Below are 23,069 nucleotides of genomic sequence, written 5' to 3'. Positions count from 1 at the left end.
AGTAGTAGTACCCATCATAATTTATGCTCCAACCAGGCGACCCGTTCCGAGGAGTTTTATCCTTCGTCGCTTATTCTCCCGTCCTTTCCATTGGGTGGGTGGGTGTGTGTGTGTCCTAAAAGCTTTCACTCCGGGCGCTAATAACCAGCGCATTAGTGTGTGGCGCAGTTGTATTTCGGTTTCGGATGAGTTTTCCCATTTGCTTTATTGCGGGCGAATTGTGCAGTTGTGCACCATTCAAATGCACAGAAAGAGAAAGAGAGAAGGCCTTTTATGGACAGCAGCAGTAGCAGCAGCAGACCGGTCATTGCTGCCCACCCGGAACGGGACGCTCTGCAGTAGCGTCGCGCAACGAAACGCACTCACGTGTTGTACCTTGTTATTTATTTCCCTCCCCCATCCTACCTGTTTTGCCAGGTTGGTTCAGTTTTTTTCTTCTCCTCTCGATCATAATAGCGTTCGTATTTAGGTGTTTTTGCCTCGATTTGTTTTTTGGATGGGTGAGATTGTCTATTCGCACTCTAAGGACCGTTTGCGTGCTGTGTGTGTTTGCGCGAACGCCTGTCAGATTGCGACAGTTTCACGTGTTTCCACTTCCTAAAACAAAAAAAGGCTACCATTCTCTCCGACTCTTCTGTACGGTTGGATGCAGTAGCAATGTGTTGTTCATGGTCATCGCATTTCCACCCTAGAGAGAGAGAGAGGTCCTTCCTCTTTCCCCTGACCAGTGCGCAAACCATCATTCAAACGCTAACGTTACTGCAAATTTTGGGTCAGGCACGCACCGGGCGGGTCGTTCTGTAAGGGTAGAGGACCTGATGACCGTGATAAGGTAATGTGGGTGCAGGGTTCCATTTTTTTTTTTGTAGAAGGAAGGTGTGTCACATCATTATGGCTACTTTAGAAAAGACAAAATAAATATAAAAACACTCATCAGTACCTATTGAAATCCGTCAAACAAAAAAAAAGCTCTAATGCGAACTTAATAACACAAAAATAACAGTGTCGCTTAATGCGAAAATTAGTGATAATTCAAATGAATGGTAAAATCACGCGCCCAGTTCAAATTGGCCCTCGCGAATGTACTTAAACCGGTGTCACCACCCATGCCGCCAACCTCCGCCATTTACCATCAGATACAGATCAGGTGTCAGGTTGGATTGTGACGCTTCGATAGCGAACACCTTCCCCGTTGCCGTTACTCGCTACCATCCCATGCTCGATGTCGAGCCTGCAATCAATTAGCTAATGGTGATAATGGGCCGCGTCCGTGAGTCAGGTTTTGTCCCCACCACGAGCCTGACACAAAACCCCGCTGACGTAAGTGTGCTGTGTGAGGTAGGAAGCCGAAAACAAAAAAAAATGACACCGAGCCAAGAATTGTGGCACTGATTTACATTGAATTAGTTAAAACGGCTCCGCTTATGAAGAATTATTACACATGTAATGAGATTTTTTTTCACTCCCGTTCCGCGCTGGAGGGTAAAAGTGGTTTTTGTAATCTCTTCGACTGGAATTGTGTTTTCTTCACTTTTTCTTTTCTGTTTGTGAGTGTAAAAGCGATAGATTGGCGTGTTGATAAGCGCGTAACGGTTCTACGTGCCTGTTTGATGCAACAATTAATAATACAGTGAGCGAATCGACGCGCAAAGGGCTTTGAAGTGCCACACTGTTTCTGATTGGATTCGCAAAACGGCATTTAGACCGTTTGTTACTTTTTCTTCACACTCTGTTCGCTGTGAAATGATTAATGTTTTCGTTTTATTTTAATTAAAAGTTTAGCTAATCTTGTTAATACTGTTTGATGTATTGATTTTGGCTTTGTTTTCCAATTCGTTGATGTTTTCTGTTGATTAAAGTTGTGAAGTTTCAGATTAAACTTTTCACATTATTCGATATTCAAGATACGTTTTTTAGAAAAATCTACTATTTTATCATTCGATTTTATTTTTGGATTTTTTTCTTTTACTTATTAGTGCTCAGCGTATGAAATTTCATACCCAAATTTATAAACTAACTAATGCTAAACGAAAAAAAACTGAACTGTTTCGCGTACAGACAAATGATACAAGCTGATAATTTTAAAGTGATTTTTGAGTCAGAATTACTTAATTTGTCATTTTTCGATGTTTTCGTTGTGTTTGAAGTGTAGAAAATCCAAGATTAATTGAGTGCCAAAATTCTCGAATAGTTAGAGTTCTCAATTTTTTCTTTACTAAAGGTTTCATTATTGCTCAAATTTGTGACAAAACGTTACAAGACAAGTGTAAAAAGAGATATCTTGCCTGATATCTAGATCTCAACAAACTAGTGAAACCGTTTATACTTTTTATTTTTATAAGAAGAACTCGTATCTCGTTGTTGATGATTTTGATGTGGATGACGGCTTGCAAAATCATGTGTCATCAAAAAATTATATCTATATCATTGGAAGTTAAGTCTGACGGAATAAATCATTTGATCAAAGCTAATCCAACCACAACTAAACGAAGATGTGCATACGGCAACTCCACACTCAGTGATTCTGAAGCCAATAATATCTCTTTATTATAAGTAGAATTTTAAATTGAATATTCTTACGTCAGGAATGACAAAATCTTTAAAAAATATTCCTTTCCGTTTTGGAAAAATCCTAGTGTAATATAAAGTTTCAAGTCATTTAGGTTTTGTACACCCGGGTAGTAATGAGTTGAATGACTGTCGTTAGAGAGTGTTAAATTCATGAATAATAATATTAAAAATAGATAAGTATTTACATATTTCTAAATTACAGCAGTAATGGATTCAATTACTGTTGTTAAAGAGTGTTACATTTAATATAACAAAGTAGATAAGCTATACTATAATTTATCCCATTACAAAAGCTTTTTGAAAAAACTGTTAAATTTTTTAAATATTTGGTTATTATACTTTTAGGTTTACCTTTTTTGTTTACTGGTTCGAGAACTAATAGTTGTTTATTTTTCTTTACCCACTCGTATTGTTTTTTTTTAATTCTATTGTATTTTGTGTCATTAACCATTGACTTTTGTACGCATTTCCAGCTTTGGATTACTTTAATCCAAGTGTGGGAAAAATATTTCTTATATTTCATATCAATTGTTGCTTCAGACACTAGAGCTACTCTAATCAAGTATTAAAAATATATATACCAAAGTACAATTGTTATTTCAACGTATCTTTTTTTATTGACTGTCCACTTAAGAAATAACATTTCTCGAATCAGTATCATTGGTAACTAGCACTTTATTGACCTCCATAGACCGTTCAAACCGTATCGGTATTGCGTGAGGCTCATATCACCGCTTCCCATTCGTTTTCTTTTATCAACCGTTTGCCTATCTCTTTTGCCCGTGAGTAAGAGATTAATGTACTTATCAGCATTTTTTTTAAATAAAAACAAACAAAAACGATGCACTTCTCGTTGCTCCGTCGATAAGCGACGAGCTGCATTGCTCTATCCTGTCGTTCACTTTTCAATTAAACTGACAAGTTAATTGAAAATCGCACTTTTCGTAGCGCGATTTTCGGCGAAAATGCGTCGACATTACTTCCCGTTTTGCCATGGAATCACTTTGTCCGTTTATTTCACGCAAATGGAAAATCAGGTAACAGTGAAGTAAAAATAAAACAAAAATGGCCCAAATGTTACACGTGCCAAGCAGAAAAATGAAACAAAAATGTAAAAAGCCCAACCAAAATGCCATCCCACATTTTTATAATTATATTCATCAGCCAGGCTTTTTGGGAAGCAAAGGACGAAATTGAAGAGGACAAAAAAAAACAATACACCCTCACGTAATGGGAAATATTTCGGCAAGGGGCGCGGGTTCGCAACCATAATTGCTGTTATCTTTATTGTGGTTGTTATTTTTTCGATCGTTTTCTTCAAAAGCATAATTGAACCGAACTGATCCGACCGGGCGTCTATTGCGGGGATGATGTTAATATTTATGGGCAGGTGGTGGAGGCCCTTGGTGGACTACCCGGGCCAGGTTTGCGTGGAGCGGGATGAAATATGGCACTGGAGGATTGTGTCCCCGAGGGGTCGGGCTGATTGGTAAGCGATCATTATCTGTGCTTCCTGTGCGTTTGAGTGATAATAAAGGAGAATGGAACTTGTATGGAGGTTTTTTTTAGCCGTATTTGAGTTTTAAATGACTTGTAGGTTGTTCATAATCATGATTTAGAAAAAAGTAGTGCACTTCTAATCTTTATAATATTGCTCTGGTGAAGATTTCAATAAAGTGTTAATTAAAACTATTATGAATTTACGTAGAACTAGTCCAACACATCTCATTTGTAATAAATATCCATAATCCATAGGGCTCTATCTCAGCACGAACGGAGCCATACCACGCGTACCAGATACTTCAAGGCCTTTGGCGTACACTATCAGCGTCCTAAGTGCGAGAGGCCCGCCTCTCAGAAGCGACATCGCAGCGCTGGGAGCTGCTTAGACGCTAACCGCTTTATCCTGCCTAGTAAAATGTCGCAATTTATGGGCCGCTTTTTTATTAGCTTTGCCGCAACTCGTACGCCACCCGAGTTGGAACTGTGAACCCGTGGGGAGGGGAAGCAAAGCTTTTGCCGTTTTGCGCGACATCATGTCTCATCTTGCAGCATCTTCGCACGCTGAAACGCAAGCGAAACGCGCGAGCGGCAGAAGAGCTGAACGATGCATTGTAAACGGAGAAGCGACGCTCCGGCTACTAAGAGCGTAGCTTCCGTAGCGCTTAGTCATCCTTTCGCTTTGTGGTCCGTTTGGCGACACAATTTCTTGCAGCATTAGGAAGCGTCCTATGCAAAGTGCGTGGAGGAAGAGAATGGAGTGAATGGAATGAAAAAGGGGAGACGGTTGACGGTTTGTGATAAGAGGGTGAGAAATTATCGAGTTACTCTTATTGTTGTTGTTGCTGTTGCCGTTGTTGGCTCATTACCCTAACGATTAAACGGCAAACTGCGAGGAAGCGAAGGCGCTTTTGAGCTCCCCTACTCATTCCAACCCGCTCTAGTTTGCTAGTAATTGTTACAACCAAGGCAGAGCAGAAGCACGCGCGTGTAGCAGCTTACACTAAAACAGCAATGAGGGAGAGAGAGAGAGAGCCAGTAGTGGACGCGCGAGAGCGAACCGCTCTCACAGTTATTTCGCAGAGCTCTCCATACACGGCAACGCAGCAGCACCGCCTTGCTGTTGGCCGTTGCCGGGATCGGTACCGACCCTAGTCGCGCCGCGCGAGTTTCGAACTTCGGTGCGGACGCGCGCGCTTGCGACAGAACGCCGACCGGCGCTGCTGTTTCAACCTGCTGCTGCTGCTGCTGTCGTCCGCAACCGTGTTGCGTGCCGGTGTGTTGGTGGAACCGAACCGGGCGCTCCGATTGGCGCAGCAGCACCTGCAATGCGAAAAATCCGTCCGTCCGCTCGCACGCACACTACCATTGCGGTGCTTATTGGCCGAAGGGATGAAACCGGAACCGGGGCGACAAATACGGCGTGAGAGCGAGAGAGTGAAAGAGCGTGTGAGAGAGAGAGAGGCTTTCATCAAAAGCGATTTTTGACGCGGCAAACCAAGTAAATCGGGCGCCAACGCCTACACAAACACGCGTTCACGGCGCGTCTGTTCGTTGCTGTGTTGTTGTTTTCCCCCGTCCCGCATTTTTTTTTCGTGTGTCGGAACAGGTGGACGCACGTTTCATTGCTGAAGATGCAGTGCACGTGTGCTTGTTGGAATGGGAGGGGGGGGGGGTGATTGGGGAGGGTTTTGAGAGGGTTGATAATTTTATTGTCCATTCCATTTCTGGGCAGATGATTTATGTTTCTCCTGTCGGCTCCCACTGCTGGGCGGCAGCCCGTTGGAGCAGGTGTGAAGCTGCACTCAGCACGGAGCAGTTGGCCATGAGGCGGTTGCCATATGAGATGAACGCACGGTACACAGAGCAAATGCCACCCCACCGAATGACATCGGATGACAATAAACAGTACTCTGTCAACAACAACGAGACGGACGCGATTCCATCCGGTTTGCGTGCTGCTTCTGTTTGTGCCGCGTGCCGCGAAAAAAGCGGTGTTTTTATCTTCCTCCTTTTCCCCTTCTTATCATTTCCGATTCCGATGATAAGATCCAAGCGGCCCGTCACCTTGGCCGATACCGTTTGTCGGCCTTCGCGCAAGTGCATCACTTCCCCGGGCACTAGGGGCACAACCCCTTATCAACCCGTGCTCGTTATTGCTTGTTATCGGCCGCAGCACATGTCTGCCCGTTGCGCTATCCTGCCATAAAAACGATGATGGCCCCCGTCAGTGATCGATCAACATCGAGAGCGGCCAACAACGAGCGGCTCGATTGTAATTGCCCAATCAACATGGCGTGCGTGCGTGATATGGCTCGCGATGGAGGCGCCCAGGCTCCGGAAACGAACCTCAAGCCGTGCAGTGAAAAGCCGTGCAACAGGTTCATTTCGAGCGCGTTTGGTTTGGGGCTCGGCAAACACGCAAATTGTGTGTGTGTGTGTGTGTGGGGGGGGGGGGGAAATAATGTTTTTTTGTGCTCCACACGGCACCAGAACCTCCCCAGAGTATCGCAAAAACCAAATTGCTGACGCAAAATGCCCGCCCTTTTCCATTCCCAGCGTTTTCCCACTGTCCCCTGTCTTTGGTGGCGTGATAACCTTATTTTAGAAATTCCAGGGTAAGGCACGCTCAGCACGCTGTGACATACATATACACTCTCATGCATGGGACGTTTTGTCAGTCCATATACTAATACATACACACAGACTAGGGGTGGTTGGGGTGCACTCTTCCCTTTCTCAGTTCCCCCTCGAGAAAAGGATCTCGCAACCGTACTGAAATGAGATTCTGCGTCTACTGCGATGGGTTTTGTTTTTGGGTCCAGAAAAGCTTGCCCACTTCCTGTGGTTGATCTCTCTCGCATGCTCTCTCTCTCTCTCTCTCTTCTGTTCAGTAGCTCTTTCTCTCTTGCTTGTTGTTTTTTTGGGCGGTAGGGTTGGACGAATAATGAACGAGCCTCCACCTCCGTTGCGCGTGCTAGAGGACCCGATTGCGATGTAAACAATTCTCACGCGGGTGTGCCCGTTACGATGCGCACGGCATGCAAATCACGGCCTGCATCCCAATTATGGTTGGAAAACGCGTTAAACAATCTGCAGTAATCGTTTGCGTAAGAGCGGACTTTGATTTAATTTCTATGTTGCGTTAGCAGAAACTGTTACATTTCAGGGAATATTTGTGCACCCTGCATAATAAAGGAATAGTATTTCACGACCAAATGATGGGCGTGATTGCATTTTATAGTTTTTAGTAATGGTTGGCGTAGAAATTGATTTTTAGTTCATTGCCATTTTCGTGTGCAATAATTTATCCTACAGCTACGTTATTTGGAATAACGCTTTCAGTATACCGAAGATCTTGAAGAATATTGTTCCAATAATTCTGGAGGATGGAGATGAAAAGTAGATAATCCACGTGTATGGAAGAATAATAATTAAATAGTGGTGTAAATTTTTGTTTCTTACCTTATTTTAACACACGAATCAAATTACGGACAGCTTCAATATACAGACATTCAGCATGGTTTTATTGAATTTCTTCATGTCTAGTACCTGTCGATTTTAAAATATACATAATTGCCATGGTGTACTTGAATCAATTTAAAATGTGTCTGGCCCCTCATAGGTCCTGATGTTACGATTAATAAATACTTTCTGTGAATCCATTGTAGAGACAGTTCAAAATAACAATATTAAAAAATACGTATTTAATTCTGTATGAAATACGAAGCAAGATTGTTTTTCTAGTTTTTCTAGTTTTTTTTTTCTGTATGGAATACGAAGCAAGATTGTTTTAATTCGACAGCCTGTATTATAATTGATTGCATAAAAATATTATTTAATCCAGTGATCATAACAATAAAACAACAATATATAAAGATAGATGTGACGAATGGTCATACGGAGAGATACAAAGAAAGTAAAGAAGATCGTCGTCCTGGCGGTCTAAAGGACCTATCACATTGCGGAATTTGGTATAGAATTGGTACGTCAAACACCGTTTTACAGCTTTAACCTCGGCCAAAAATGAATGGATCTTGGCCAAAGTACATTCTTTAAAGAAGGAGAATACTACTGTCAAAGTGTATAACGATAGTTTTTTTGTGAGAAACAATTGAACCAGATCAGAGAGTGTCGTTACAATACAAAATCTTTTAAACAAAACTGTTATTTCAAAGAGTAAGACATGTTTCACATACATTTCCGTTTCACTATCCCGAGTGTTATTACACTTGCCGAGCGGAGTTTTCTGTCAAATGAGGTCAGCGACAAATAAATTCCGGAATTATTCCTGTAATGTAATATGGCCTTAAAAGGACACCGACACTCAGAATTGGGTTAAAGATGTTAAACGGTCCGTAAAAGATCATGTGCAACGATGTACCTATGACAGGAACCTACTAGTCGGCAGATAGAAGCAACAACATACGGAAAATGTAAAAGCTTACCACCACAGCCAACAATTTTAACGAAAATTGAAAAACAACTGCTTAGGATGTTAGGTAAATTTGAGCTGATTTCAAACATTTCAACCCGTGCTCGAATCGGACCAGTTTTGGGATTATGATATTCACCATGTTCAGAATAATGGCTCCGAGATAGCCGTGCTGGAAAACGTTTGCTCCAAGAGGGCACTGCTTTCTCCAAGAGAGCACATAAGTGTGGATAAGAGCATCCAATGAACTAGAGGGGTAGAATTGAGGATGAAGTTGACAGTTTGAATAATTCCTTCGAACCCAAAAACAAATCCCAACCTTTTTTGTTCCTCTTAGGATATAATACGTCAAATTCAGTTAAATCCTTGTTACTGGAAGGAAATTAAGAGTTTCATCCTCATATTTTAATGCAAAGAAACTTATAAAAAGTCTTCGTTCAATTGGAATTTTGAAAAATAATCAGGAAACTCTAAGGTGTCCTTATTTCCGAGACGACTAATTCAAATGTGCTCGTCAGAACAGTGATCCATTTTATCTTGGTTTTATTGGAACAAAAGAACGGAGTAGAACATCGTGCAATTAGTCGTTAATATCTTCAAAAACACCAGATGTACACTGAAAGCAATTCTGATATATTGAAGATCAAGACATCCTCATTAAGTCATAAACGAATGATGTTTTCATCACATTTCTAACATATCCTTCATCAGCAATGGTTTCTTTAGGCCCTTCATTCAAATAATCTCTCAGATATTTCCAGCAGTCCGATTCCTCTCTTTAAACACCTGCCCAGGTACTCCCACTTCGATTAAAGCCCACCGCAGCAAAAACCTGTCAAAAGCACACCCATGCACGCACGGGCTGCCGTTAACCGTCCCGTCTCCGCTGCAGCCGGGGCTCGTTTTCCTCGCAAATCAAAAACTCCTAACCTTGAGCAAACGCACACCCGCACGCAAGCAGGATCAAGTGCAGACCTCATGGGTGGGTGGAAGTGGGTCATGATGATGTACGGGGCAAGCCCGGGGTAGGCTTAATTTGATTAGTTTGCGAACCCGAGGGCGAGGCGAGCAATACCGTTCAGCTGCAGAAGCATCGCATAACAACCTGCATGCCCATGCCCAACCTGCCCAGGCCTATTCCGCCGTCCAACTCCCCTCCACGTTGGAACTGTGCTCCATCAAGACGTCAACACGTACAGTGGGATATCTGCTGCTGGGGTGGGTGGCATAGTCGGTCTATCGGACTGTGATGCCCGTTTCCCCCTTTCGTATCCTCCCTTTCACCCCTCATCTCTCCTTCACTCTCACCACTCTCTCGCACGCTTTTTTCTCTCCAAAAAACTGCACACATACGCGCCAGTCGGCAGGCGTATTGCAGGCAGACGTTGACGCTACCATATTGCGGGAAACTTTGCGGGAAACTGCAGAGCGCCCGGACGGAGACGACGCAACCGTACGCCAACAGGCCACCATGCTCCCGCCAAGTATTGAGGCTAGGGACAGGCGCACGGCTCAGTAATATGAGCCCGCCAGCTCCAACTCGTCCGATGTCAGTGCAGTCTGGGGAAGAACCTCCCCAGATCCGTCTTGGGAGTTGGCAAACGCTGCAGCAGCAAAGCAGGATGTGTGCATCCAGCTTCCCAGTCACCTTCAATGCAGCTGTAATGCTGGAGTTATTTCGGCTGGCTAAAACGCTCGTGTGAAAACGACAAAAAAACACGGAGCATTTGCGTTGGCTGTTGCCATCCGAAACGAGGACGATGGCTACCACCTTCCCGGGTGCTCTCCAATCTTCAATCCCTTTTCGGCCTGCGGTACAGAGTCGCCAGTAAGGACCTCTCTTCGTGCGGACATGCGATCAAGAGGCACTTCTGAATTTCTGTTTTTCTTTGCTCTGCGTAGTTCTTCTCCTATTTTTAGCACAGCTGTGGGTTACAGGCTGCAGCAAAAAGACGCAAAAGCAAAATAAACATCCTCCCTGGTAACTAGGTTTTGCCTCTTAGTGTGTCTGTGTGTGTGTGCCCGGTGCCCACCCCCTCCCTCTCTTTCTCTGTTGGACCAGGGCATTAGGACGTTTGGGCGCCATCGGGTTTGTGCGCATTCTGGTGCGCTAGCGGAAGCGTTTGGCGTAGTGTGGCGTAAGAACGCAAAGCAGAGCAAAGCAAAAAAAAAGGAATAACGCCCAACCCGGCTACGCTATTGCTGTCGACGTCATGCGCATTTCGGGGACTGCCCGACAGCTCCAGTCCCTGGACTGCTCCGACGCATTGGCCGACCGGGGCTGATGGGGAGGGTTTAGGGGACGGGGGTTGTAGACCCGGGGAGAGCTAGGGATTAAACTCTCCGAGGAGAACTTGTTGATTGTTAGCTAAATGGTGCTTCCAATCAGCAAAGAAAGCACGTCATTGCGGGCGCGAGAGAGAGAGTGAGAGGGAGGTAAGCAAAGAAAAAATTTCTAAAAATGGGAGAAAGTGTGTATAACGCCAGGGAAGAGCACCAGGATAATAAATTTAAAAATGAGAGAGAGAGAGAGAGAGCGAGTTGGAGCTAGGCCAAGAGCGCTAAGATCCTTGGAGAATCGAACCTTCTCCCTCCCAGGGTGCGGGTGCGAGCGGGTGAATTCCAACAAAGTAATTCTGTGCCACTCTCTCTCCACTCCCAATCGTGTTGCAGTGTTGCCCTCCTCCTGCAACTACGCTTGGCCACTTTTGCCGCACACACTGCAACGTGGCCGCGCGTTTGCCGCGTAATATTGGGTGCGTCCGGGGCGTTCGCGCTGCGGCATTTAATGCTGCGCTTTGCTGCTGCCTCCGCAGATTCGGCAGCCGACGCAATGGCAAGCTGACCTCCAGAGGGGAGGGGAAGGGGGTGGTGGACAATCCGGACACTTCCGCAAAACACACACTGCACAGAAAGTCAGGTCCTAGAGGTCCAAGGGGCGCTCTGGCTGGACAATTTATGGACCTCCACTCCCCATCCATGCTTCCTCAAAGTTCTTAAGTTGTCGGTGGGCTTGGCGTCAGCACGATGTGATCGCATTATTGTGTGTATCTGTGTATGTGTGTATGCGTTCCTTTTTCTGCAGAAGACACCCATGCGACGCAGTGACAGGCGGTGGCGGCCTTCGGCTCGCGTTACTGCTGCAATGCCGAAGCAATTTTGCGCAATCGAAGCCATACGTTGCCAAACGGTGGATGTTAATAAAATTATCCTAGCCTATCGGCACTCGGCCACCGGTCGGTCGGTCAGTCGAACCAGCTTTGGCTACGTTGCACCAGCCAACCAACCAACCAACCAACGGGAAGGTTGTTTGCACCTGGTTGTGTGCGTCGTCCGGGTGGGGTGGAGGTGTTGATTTGTGTGAAGGACAAATTTAATTTTGTCATTTAATTAATATAAGGTAGCAAATTAAATTAAAACAGCTGCACTTACTCCGCTGCTGTAGCTTACAATGGAAATTATATGGTTGTGTTTTAAATGATTAAATTTGTTTTGTACATTTAATGGTGGATTTTTGGGCCAAAGCTTACATAATGCTGAGGCGTTTGATCCAAAATGGGAAAATTGTTCATAATTTAAAAATAAATTGTTCATAAAAAATAAAAAAAAAGAGCAGCTATTCATTAATGGATAAGCAAAGGTAAGCCTTTTTTTATTTTTATTTTTTAATATATTGTGTAACAACAGGTCCGTCATGTGTTCAAGCCTCGTTTCAACCATGGCTCAACCATGCAGGATTGACTATCCTTCTTTGGGTTATCTCTAAGTCACTCAAACAGTTTAAACTTTATTAAACTACTGATAAATTTCATTTAATATGTGTAATATTACTAAACCTTATTTATTAAAACAGAAAACATAATTGAATGACATGAAGAATAATTTTTTTAACTTGTATTTTACCATGTAGACCTTTCTAACAATTTCAACAGAATCCAATTGCTTTTAAAACGGCTATAATAAATAGAGTAAAAATAAAGCATTTAATTTCGATTTTCTTCAGCTCCATTCAACACGTGGTCGCACATAACGGGTAACGGTCTAGAATTTGAATTTTTAATTCACACTTTCGAAACGAACCCTCCCTTGTTCGAATTTCGCACACCGGACACTCTCAACCCGGCGCTATAAACATCCCGATTTGACAACCGTTGGACAGCAGCAAATGCAAAAGCAGAGTGACCAGAAATACCGATTTATCCGTATTCCTACCGATTTTTTACATGCCTACCGAGTCACTGATGACCGCCTTAAAACCACCGATTTTCCATTTATCCTACCGAAAATCACAGATATATGATTTTTCAGTTGTTTAAGCTTAATTTGTGGCGCTGATGCTGTTTCAAGGATCGCTAACCTCATTTGTTACTGTAGGGTTTAGGATAGACAAGGAAGTGATAGATAGAGAGAGATAGGACGAGCGTGAAAGATCATTCGAGATGACAGGAAATGCGAATAAACGTCAGTCGTGTTGGATTAATCAACGGAAGAGCATGACACCGTGTGTTCCTTAATTTCTTGAATCCGAAAGGTTGCTTTAAAGGATGGTTGCTTGGCCAGATCACGACAATGGCGCAGTTGGACGAATCTACGCATGGTAAATATAAGGATTTGGTCGGTTATTGTGGGTATTGCGTATTTTCCAAAACAAGTGAGAATATGGATGAACGGGTGCGTATCCCAAGTGCCACAAATCCACTAAACGACCACTAAACGGCTTCTAAACGACTCAAGTTCTCTACCTAAACGGAATATAGAAAGACTTCGTTTAGCAGACGGCAAACGACTCATTCATTCTAAAAATAGCAAAAAAGCTGGTGGCGCTCTCTGTTGGTGGGATACCCCAACCAGTTGAGCTTCATCGCTTGGAGGAGAGCTTTCTCATTTCCTCTGTACTGTTGTATGGTTTCGCATTGAAGTTATGCATCGCTAGAACTAGAACGGCGATACAATTGTTTAATTACTAAACTCCAACGGAAACCACCAGTACTGAAGCAAGTGAGAATTGAGTTATGGTCGTTGGTGTTGATACCCACGTATCTGACCACACGACCATTCACATAGATTTTTGCTCAGAAAGTTATAAGGCTATATAGGTCATGATAAGATGAAACTTGTCGAAACACATTGCAAGAACAGGATAGCAATATAACCCAAATAGCCAGAATTGCTTAAACAGCTCATTTTGGCACGCTAAAGATCGCTGCTCTAATTCGCCTTTTGCAGTAGATAAACAGCATCAAAGTTCTATGTGGGTCTTTCAAACAGCGCCTAAGCAGCTTCCTTATGCCACGATGCCAGGGATTATTTTTCTTTGTGTTTAATTTTCAAGCAAGCGTCATCGATGAAATAAACAACAAGATTTGTTTCGCTTAAACACATATGTATATTTTTAAATCTTTTGTATTGATGTATTACACAAAATTTTACACAATTTACTGATAATTCACAATCACTTCACTCAATATTCATTCTTCAATAAACGAATCTAACTTGTGCAGCAGCAATGAGATTATTGCCGGCGTCCGTCTTTGACACTTTGACAAGAGCCATCTCGTACCGATGTCATGCATTAAAAAGTTATACAGTTCCACCAAGTTCGGTACGCTTTCTTAACAAGCCTTCAAGTTCCACCATGAACCCTACACATAGTGCTAATCAGCCGTAAAGTTCCAAAGAGTACCATGTGCCTGTTAAAAAGCTCCATAGTTCCGCAAAGTACCGTCTATCTCTTAATCAGCCACAAAGTACGACATCGGAACGATTTTTCGTTAAACAGCCCTAAATCAGCTATAAAGTACGAGCTGGTTATTTGGGAATGATGAGTTGTAATACGCCATCTATTGATCAAACCAATGAAGCTGTGGAGCTTTCATTTTTTTTCTATGGATATTCAATTTTCCAGTCGTTTAAGCTTAATCTGTGGCGCTTGGGCAGCATCAAAGTTCTATGTGGGTCTTTCAAACAGCGCCTAAGCAGCTTCCTTATGCCACGATGCCAGGGATTAATTTTCTTTGTGTCTTATTTTCAAGCAAGCGTCATCGATGAAATAAACAACAAGATTTATTTCGTTTAAACACATATGTATATTTTTAAATCTTTTGTGTTGATGAATTACACAAAATTTTACACAATTTACTGATAATTCACAATCACTTCACTCAATATTCATCCTTCAATTAACGAATCTAACTTGTGCAGCAGCAATGAGATTATTGCCGGCGTCCGTCTTTGACACTTTGACAAGAGCCACCTTGTACCGATGTCATGGATAAAAAAGCTATAAAGTTCCACCAAGTTCCGTACGCTTTCTTAACAAGCCTTCAAGTTCCACCATGAACCCTACACATAGTGCTAATCAGCCGCAAAGTTCCAAATAGTACCATATGCCTGTTAAAAAGCTCCATAGTTCCGCAAAGTACCGTCTATCTCTTAATCAGCCACAAAGTACGACATCGGAACGATTTTTCGTTAAACAGCGCTAAATCAGCTATAAAGTACACTGGTGGACATAAAAATAGGAAAAAAAAAATTGTGTGTTTTTTTTTTGCGTGCACTAGGTGTGTCATCGCCAACAGTTCGAGGCGTACTGAATTTGCAATAGCCGAATTTTGCCTTTTATACTCTCATTTTTGGTGCGCTACTTATCTGAGTTTTGAGTGCCGGCAGCGTTTTGCGGCAGTATAAAAGGAGAGCCAAATCGTGTTGAGCTTCATTCTTCCATTAGTGGTCAAGGTGAAAGGTTGCTGTTGAAAAATTCCACAAAATCATCATGGGTCGCGGAAAGCACTGCACACCAGAGGAGCGAAAACACATTCAGGGGCTTTATCGTGAGAACGTGCCAATCAAGACAATCTGCAAGGCGTTCGGCCGTTCGCGGACGTTTGTGGACAACGCCATTCGTAGCGAGGCTACGGGTAAATCGACAGGTCGTCCGCGAAAAACAACGGCCGACGTTGACGCGCAGATTGTTGAGATAATCAAGGCGGATCCTTTCAAAACTTGCGCTCAAATCAAGCAGGAGCTTGGTTTGCAAGTTTCGGCGAAAACGGTGTCTCGCCGTTTACACGCCGCTGGGTTCTGTGCCCGGAGACCGCGGAAGGTTCGTAAGCTGCTGCCGCACCACGTAGAAGCGCGCATTCGGTTTGCCGAAGAACATTTAGCTGCATCCATCTTTTGGTGGAGCAAAATCATTTTTTCGGATGAGTCCAGAATCAATCTGGATGGTTCGGACGGCATTAAATACGTCTGGCGCCTTCCTAATCAGGCGTATCATCCGAAAAATACGATAAAAACCTGAAGTCACGGAGGCGGCCACGTTATGGTGTGGGGTTGCTTCTCCTGGCACGGCCCGGGTCCTTTGTTCCGTATCAACGGGACACTGAACTCGGAAGGGTATAGAAAAATACTTAGTCGTAAGATGTTGCCATACGCCCGACAAAAATTCGGAGACGAAGAGCATTACATCTTTCAGCATGATAACGACTCTAAGCACACATCGCGAACAGTTAAATGTTATTTGGCAAACCAGGATGTGCAAGTTCTACCGTGGCCTGCGTTGAGTCCTGACCTAAACCCGATTGAAAATCTGTGGTCAACTCTCAAGCGTCAGCTTAAGAACCAGCCTGCACGTTCAGCCGATGATCTATGGACACGCTGCGAGGTTATGTGGAAAAACATACCCGAAAGCGAATGCCGTAAGCTCATCGACGATATGGCCAAACGCTGTCAGGAAGTGATAGCAAATAACGGTCACCACATTGACCGTTAGAATGTGTTTTCGCTCTGTGGAACACCGCAACACCTCCTCCCAACAACCACTTAAACAGTCCTTTTCAGGGCTACCAAATATTTCTGACAAGAACTATGTCTTTCGGTCACAGAAAAAAGTTCCTATTTTTATGTCCACCAGTGTACGAGCTGGCTATTTGGGAACAATCCAGCGAAAATCAAATGACAGCACGTACGATAAAATCGTATTCAATGGAGAATTGCTGCGGCTCTAACCGGTCGCGTGGAGCCCCGAGAAAAAGAACTTGCCACCATTGAATAGAAAATGTGCATCTTAGTCCTTCTTTGGCTTGAATTCCTAGTACAATTTTCAGATCGACATTTCGGAAAGACTTTCATTTGTGTAACCGCTGAATCAAATCTAATCCAATCCTAGATAAAGGATACATATTCTCGTGATATGGAACTTTCATTTTGCGCATTAGCACCCCCCCCCCCCCCCAATCCCGCTAAACACTTCTTTTAACTCGAGTTAAGTTTCGAGTTTTAACCTACCGAAAACTACCGATAAAATTTTGATGTGCCTTCCGTAAACCGCCAAAATAATCTGGCCACATTGTTGACAGCAGCTCGCAAAGCAATTGCAAAAGAGGGAGAGAAAAAGAAAAGCCAAGGTCCCGCTACCAAACAACAACAAAGCAGCAACGCCAGCAGCGCCCACACGACGGACCTCGATTATTGATTTTCCCCCTGCAAGCTGAATGCAAAAATGCATTCCGACAGTGTGTACCGGCTCGTTGACGAGCTGGTCGAGGCGATTGGGCAAGAGTGCGGTGCGCGGGCGGACGGCAAAACGGTGAAAAAGTGTAAATCACGAGCATTTGGAATACTGCTGGGCAAACCGGACCATCGTGCACCGCCAGCGAGAGCTGGGGCGAGCGTATCGGAATGCCCCGTTACACCCGCGCCAACCGATCCGCTCGCAATGCTGGAATGCCATCAGTTCGAGATGCAGATGACGGCCCGATACAAATATCAGATGGTGCGGTGCGAACGGTTCGAGCGGCTGCTAGACCAAATCCGACGCGACACCGGCGGCGAATGGCCGCTGGCCGAATCAGACTGTTCCTTGTTGCTGTTTTTGCTGTCGCTGAAAAATTCCACTACCGACCGCGGTGACGTGCTGGCGGAGGTGAGTCGGGTGACTGCTTTTGTTTGGCAAAACGCATCAGTTTTGAACCACTTTTCTTTTAGAACCCGTTCTTCGGGCACAGCAAAATGCCTGCCGCACGCTACGGACCCTACCCGATCTTCCGACCCGAGGACTTCCACATCGATGGCCGGCTGGTGGCCGCTTGCTACGACCGGAAAGCGAATCCGTATCTCTTCCGCGCCACTAATGGTGTCTTCACCGCCAACATTGCCCACATACTTGCCAACGAATCGGCGCGGAACGATCCGCTGGCGGCCGATTGTTCCTATTTTAGTGACAAAATGGCAAGCTTGAACCATTACCAGGGTCCGTTTCGGTACAATCTGCTGCGAGCGGTTCGGCAAACGACCAACGGTGAACCGCCGTACGAGCTTGTCACAAACTTTGAGATAGTACCTGCGGGAAAGGCAGCGGAACCGACGGAAGAATCGCTCATATTTGGTATGAATTGGGAAAACCTCGGACGGCAGTATGTGCCGGAAGAGAAACCGTTCGCGTCCGAGTGTGCCGGGGCACTGTTTCGGTTCACCGCGGTGCAGGAAAGCGCGATGGGGCATGCACTTTCGGAGAAGAAAGTCGTTTCGCGGGCCAATTTCATACGCGACATTAAATTTCTTATCAGTAAGTTACCTTTTAAATAATTTTTAATTAGGAAGAGTTTATTTAATAATGCATTTTTGTTCCTTTTTTTAGCCGGTGTAAGCTCCAGCCTGTTCCATTTTGACGAGCGCAATCGCTTCCGCGCCCTTCCCAACATTACGATCGAGGACGTGCGCATCGAATCGATACAATCGTTTGTGGATCAAGCGCTCGAAATCGGCACCTGCTTCCGACGGCTGCTCATGATGACCCGCAAAAACCCGTACACGCTCGAGCTCATCATGGAAGGGTTTGTGTTTAGGGCGTTTTGTGAGAGTGTGGAAAACTTTCTGTGCTGCTACCGCGTGCTCGTAAACAGCTACGCCGGGGAATCGATACTGCAGCTGCTGCAAATACTTTCCCCGGCCAACAAGCAGCTGCTTTCGATGGCAAAACTGTGCAGCTTGCATCCGGGCAATGAGAGCGATCGCGAGTTTCCGACCGGTTCGATGCTGCTCGATCATCTGTACCGGGAGCTGATACAGGTGACGCAGCCCAGCGTGAGCGTGTTCCTGCTGTCGACGCTGCGGCGGTGCTGTTTGGAGTATTTTGCGATCTTTCAGCGGTGGCTGTTCCAGGGCCAGCTGCACGATCCTTCCGGGGAGCTGTTTGTGTTTTTTGTGGATCACTATCGATCGAACACGAAGCATTTCTTCGATAAGGCGTACTTTATCAGGCGGAAGAGTGTGCCGGGATTTCTGAAGGGCTACGATGAGGACATTTTGCTGTGCGGAAAGTACGTGATGCTGCTGCGAGCGTTTCGACCGTTGGTAAGAGACTGAAATGTGAACGATAGCTTCATTTTTTATATTGATATTTATTTGTTTCTTTTTCTAAAGCACCCTCTCTTCACCCTGCGCCATCCCGAGCTGACCGTGTGCCTTTCGTTCGCGGAAATCCAGACGATGCGCACGCAATGGTTGCGCTACGTCGCCAAGGCGCGCCAGCTCTGCGGCCCCGCCGTGTCCGTGCGCGAGCTGTACGAAACGAAGCAGAGCGAGCAGGTCGAGTTCTACCGCCTGGTGGAGGAAAACTTCCGCACCTACATGGACGCGTGGCGGGTAGAGCAGGAAACGGAAGCGCAGGAGCAGAAGCGCCGCAAGCAGAAGCAGATGGCCGACCTGCTCGACCACCTGAACGAGATCCGGGAGAGCAAGCTGATGGCGAAGCGGGCGGAGCTGCAGGAGGAGCTGGCGCTCGAGCAGGCCCGCATCGAGCAGGAAAATCGGCAGCTGTTAGGGGAAAATTTGAAGCTTACCGATCGGGTGAAGAAGTACACGGCATTGAACACGCTGATGGATGAGAAGCTGGAGGCGCTGCAGGCCGCGTCCGGCGAGCTGAGCATTGTGCCGGTGGTTACGGTGACGGTGGACGGGACGGACGGGACGGTGAGTGAGGAAGCTCCGTTTGAGAGTTGTCGCGAGAGCCGTGCGAGCAACGTGACGAGCGTTTCCATCTACGAGGATGCACAAAAGTCACCTGCGTGCAGTGTGGACTCGTCGCCGTACGGGGCGGACAGTACGAGCAGCTACGGTTCCGCCGGGAAGGGCGATCTTTCCACGTCCGGTGCGGAAGATCTCGACTGCACGCTCGTGGAGGGACCGATCGTACCAACGGTGGAGTCGCCGCCGGCCGTGCTCGACAGTGATCGCTTCAATTCGAACGTTCCAACGGTCAGCGAAGGGGAACGGAATCGGGCGAAGGTGTTGGGATCGACGGTGGGCGACTTTCTGAACGAGGATCACGCAAACGCCAACGTGGAGCAGCTGGTCGTGGCCACTGCGAGTGCGGGACTGCGCAAGCTGACGGAGGCACAGCGCAACAAGCTTAAAATCCTATCGCAAGAGTTTGAAATCACTCCACCGGACGAGCCCGGCACGATGGATGAGAACTGTAATCGGCTTGCCGAGCGGCGGAAGAATCGGGAACGCATTCTTATAAGCGATTACACCAGCAGGGAAGAGGAAGTGGCACCGGGTGGTCAACCGGTGCCGGGGCGAGAGCTGAGCGAGCTGCAGAAGAATCGCAGGAAGATTATGAGCCAAGAGTACAATCTGCTTACGGACGAGGCGGTTTGGGATGGCACGGGCGGACGGGATCCGAACCAGAAGCGCACGATGTACTTGAACCTGGACTCGGACCGGGCGCGGAACCGGCGCCGAATACTGGAATCGGAGTTCGACATTGCGACCGGGGTGGAAAACTTTCCCGCCTCACCGATGTCCGTGGACAGTGATACGGTGGACGAGTCGGCCAGTCCTTCGGTGGCGATGACCGCCTCGGGCACAACGCCAACCATCGCTGGCGAGCAGGACGTTAATGCGAATCCGGTAGCAGGAAAAGGTGCCGGCCTAAAGCTGGACGTCCTGGCGGCGGCTGATGCAGCGGAACGGTTTGGCATTGAGCGGCGATTTGGCATTCCCGATACGGCCGCGCTAGAGCTGGAAACCCCGGCCAGTGCGATGAAAGCGACTGGCGAGGTGGAGGACGCTCTCGATGGAGGGTTTGATTTTACGCGCGCCAAAGCACTGGAACGAAGGGAAGGGCCGAGCGGTTGCAATAGTCTAGTGCCGGTGGTCGCTTCCGCTGTTGCTGTGGAGCTGACGGAGGAGGAGGATGACGAGATTTATCGCGAATTTGTCGCTGCAATGAAGCAGCAAAGTGAGAACTTTTGTCGACTAGCGATCCCGACGTCGGATAGCGACACTTCGGCACACGTAGGCGCTTCAAAAGCACTCGAAAAGGAGCTCAACAGTGTGGACGTCCTCACGATCACACGCTTCCTGCAGTACTCGCTCGTCATTCCCCTGAAAGCGCACATGGAGATCGTGAACAACGAGATACTGAAGATGTATCTGTACGATCTGGATGTGCTGGGCCATTTCGAAAGCCTCCGCAACTACTTCCTCCTGATGGACGGTGAGTTTTCCACCCACATCTGTGACAATCTGTTCCAGCGGCTCGAAACCGTACGCACGCCGGAGGAGCTGCTGAACTACCAAACGCTTCACTCCATCCTGGATGGGGCGCTGTACTCGAGCAATGCCGGCACGGACCGTAATGCCGACCGGCTGTCCTTCATCGTGTGCCAGGTGCCGGAAAAGTTTGACCTCTACTCGCCGAACGTGTTCAGCATGCTGAACCTTAGCTACCGGGTCGAGTGGCCCCTCAATCTGATCTTCTCGAACGAAACGATCGAACAGTACACGAACGTGTTCAAATACCTGGTGAAGGTGCGCCGCGTTAGCTACGTGCTGGAGGATTCCTTCCAGCTGCTGAAGGAAGCGAGCAAGCGGCTGGGGAAACCGTTGCTCCATTCGCCCCAGTACGCCCGGGTGCAGCTGATCCGCCACAAGCTGTCCCATCTGGTGAACGCGCTCAAGAACTACATCACGAGCAGTGCGCTGCACGCGTCCTGGGAAACGTTCCGGGAGGATCTGCAGGACGCGACGGAAACGATGGAAGACCTGTTCCGCAAGCATCGTACGTACCTGAAGCGGGTGATCTTCCTGTGCCTGCTGAACAGGAGAAGCATCGAGTTTTACAACAACATCGAGCAGATCTTTCGCGTGGTGTTGCGGTTCTACAGGCATCTGCGCTCGAAGGAGTGGCGGCTGCAGGAGGAATCGCAGCAGTACTACGTGCATCCACGCTACCGGTCGATGCTGGACGATGAGATCGACTTTGAGAAGCTGATCAAGTACACGATCTTCCTCGGGAACAAGATGTACGACCATGGGTACCAGAAGGAAATATCCGAGTTCCTGCACGTTATCAATATCAATGGTTATTACGATGATGTGAAGCCTGCTGCTAGTTAAATGGTGTTGTCTGTTTCTTTGCACAAAGGTTTTGTTGAGGTTTCAGTGATGGCCAGTGATGGCCAGAGATTCGTTCCAGCTGCAAGCGACCGGTAATAACTTCCTTCTTGTTTTACACAGTTAAGTTTAGTCAATCGTTAGTACTTCCCAAGTGTACAGCACACTCGAATATTGGAGATCTGTTTCGGTAGGATAACTTATGCTACTGTTAGTAGGTGTTTTTAATGTATTTATAAATGTACAGTGGTCTAGCAAAATGTCTCCGAATGTCGGGGCGTAATACTCCAATAAACATTATGTGTACAAAAAGAAAAAGCTTGCAACTATTGTGGCCATGGTGGTCCTTGGCTGCAGCCTCCCATCTCCGATCCCATCTCCCGACCCGATCTCCGGCAGGCCTCGTTTCACCTGATCGAGCCATCGAGTTCGCTGTGCGCTCCTGCGCCTTATGCCAAACTGGGGATCGCTAATAAATTGCTTCCCAGATGGTCTGAGTCTTCGGCAAGCAGCTACTCCGTCTTCGTCGCATTGATTCTTAATCCAATTTTGCTGCTTCGTGTTTGAGTCGGGTGTATGCCTCACACACCTTCGCTGTTGTTCTGCCGATGATGTCGATGTCATCCGCATGGCCAAGAAATTGGAAAGATCGGTAGAGGATCGTGCCACGAATGTCGTTGTCTAGCGTATAGTAGTTATGTAGGCTCGTAGTAACTGTATATTTCCTAGAAGAGAGCGTATCTCACAGGTGAGTTCTTGTCAAACGGGACTGACTCCGTTTGTCACCGCCCTTGGTAAAATGGATAAGATCATATAGGTATTAGGATAAGATCATACACTGTTAGGTCCTCAGTAATACAGATCTATCTGGGATTCTTTCCCCTCAGGGTTACTCAGGGTTATCATGTTCTACTCCTGGGATCTCCAAACTTTTGAGTTCGTGGGCCGTAATGCTGCATATAACGTAGATGTTGCATTTTGCCGTGGCCTTTTAACTAATGCGACTATTAAACTCAACGTTTTTACTAACAAAATATACAAAAAATCAATCGTTTTCAATGTCTCTCGAGTACCGTAGTTTAAAGACCCCTGCTCTACACCAATGATGTGCCTGCGGTACTTCCTGATACTTCTATACTTAATTTTCATTTCTACGGACAAA

The 23,069-nt window shown here is 46.3% G+C and overlaps 1 protein-coding gene across 2 annotated transcripts; it reads left to right on the top strand.

Annotated features, from left to right (window-relative positions):
* Window positions 1-296: 296 nt before the first annotated feature.
* LOC121598277 (gamma-tubulin complex component 6) lies at window positions 297-22,876 on the top strand. 2 transcript variants are annotated; one of them, XM_041924884.1, is made up of 5 exons: window positions 297-832; window positions 16,867-17,429; window positions 17,492-18,071; window positions 18,144-18,859; window positions 18,929-22,876. In XM_041924884.1, the coding sequence occupies exons 2-5, from the start codon at window positions 17,007-17,009 to the stop codon at window positions 21,908-21,910; spliced, it is 4,701 nt and encodes a 1,566-aa protein (XP_041780818.1). In that variant the 5' UTR covers window positions 297-832; window positions 16,867-17,006; the 3' UTR covers window positions 21,911-22,876. The 2 variants fall into 2 exon arrangements, with proteins under 2 accessions (XP_041780818.1, XP_041780819.1); XM_041924885.1 differs by lacking the exon at window positions 297-832 and having other exon boundaries at window positions 16,808-17,429.
* The last annotated feature ends 193 nt before the right edge of the window (window positions 22,877-23,069 follow it).

Source organism: Anopheles merus, chromosome 3L (genome assembly GCF_017562075.2).
Source record: "Anopheles merus strain MAF chromosome 3L, AmerM5.1, whole genome shotgun sequence".
Lineage (NCBI taxonomy): Eukaryota > Metazoa > Arthropoda > Insecta > Diptera > Culicidae > Anopheles > Anopheles merus.
This window is presented reverse-complemented; position numbering and strand designations above follow the sequence as displayed.

Coding starts and splice junctions, on each gene's coding strand:
- LOC121598277 (XM_041924884.1), top strand. CDS start 17,007: ATGCATTCCGACAGTGTGTACCGGCTCGTTGACGAGCTGGTCGAGGCG. Junction 18,072..18,143: donor CGACATTAAATTTCTTATCA/GTAAGTTACCTT, acceptor TCCTTTTTTTAG/CCGGTGTAAGCTCCAGCCTG. Junction 18,860..18,928: donor TGCGAGCGTTTCGACCGTTG/GTAAGAGACTGA, acceptor CTTTTTCTAAAG/CACCCTCTCTTCACCCTGCG.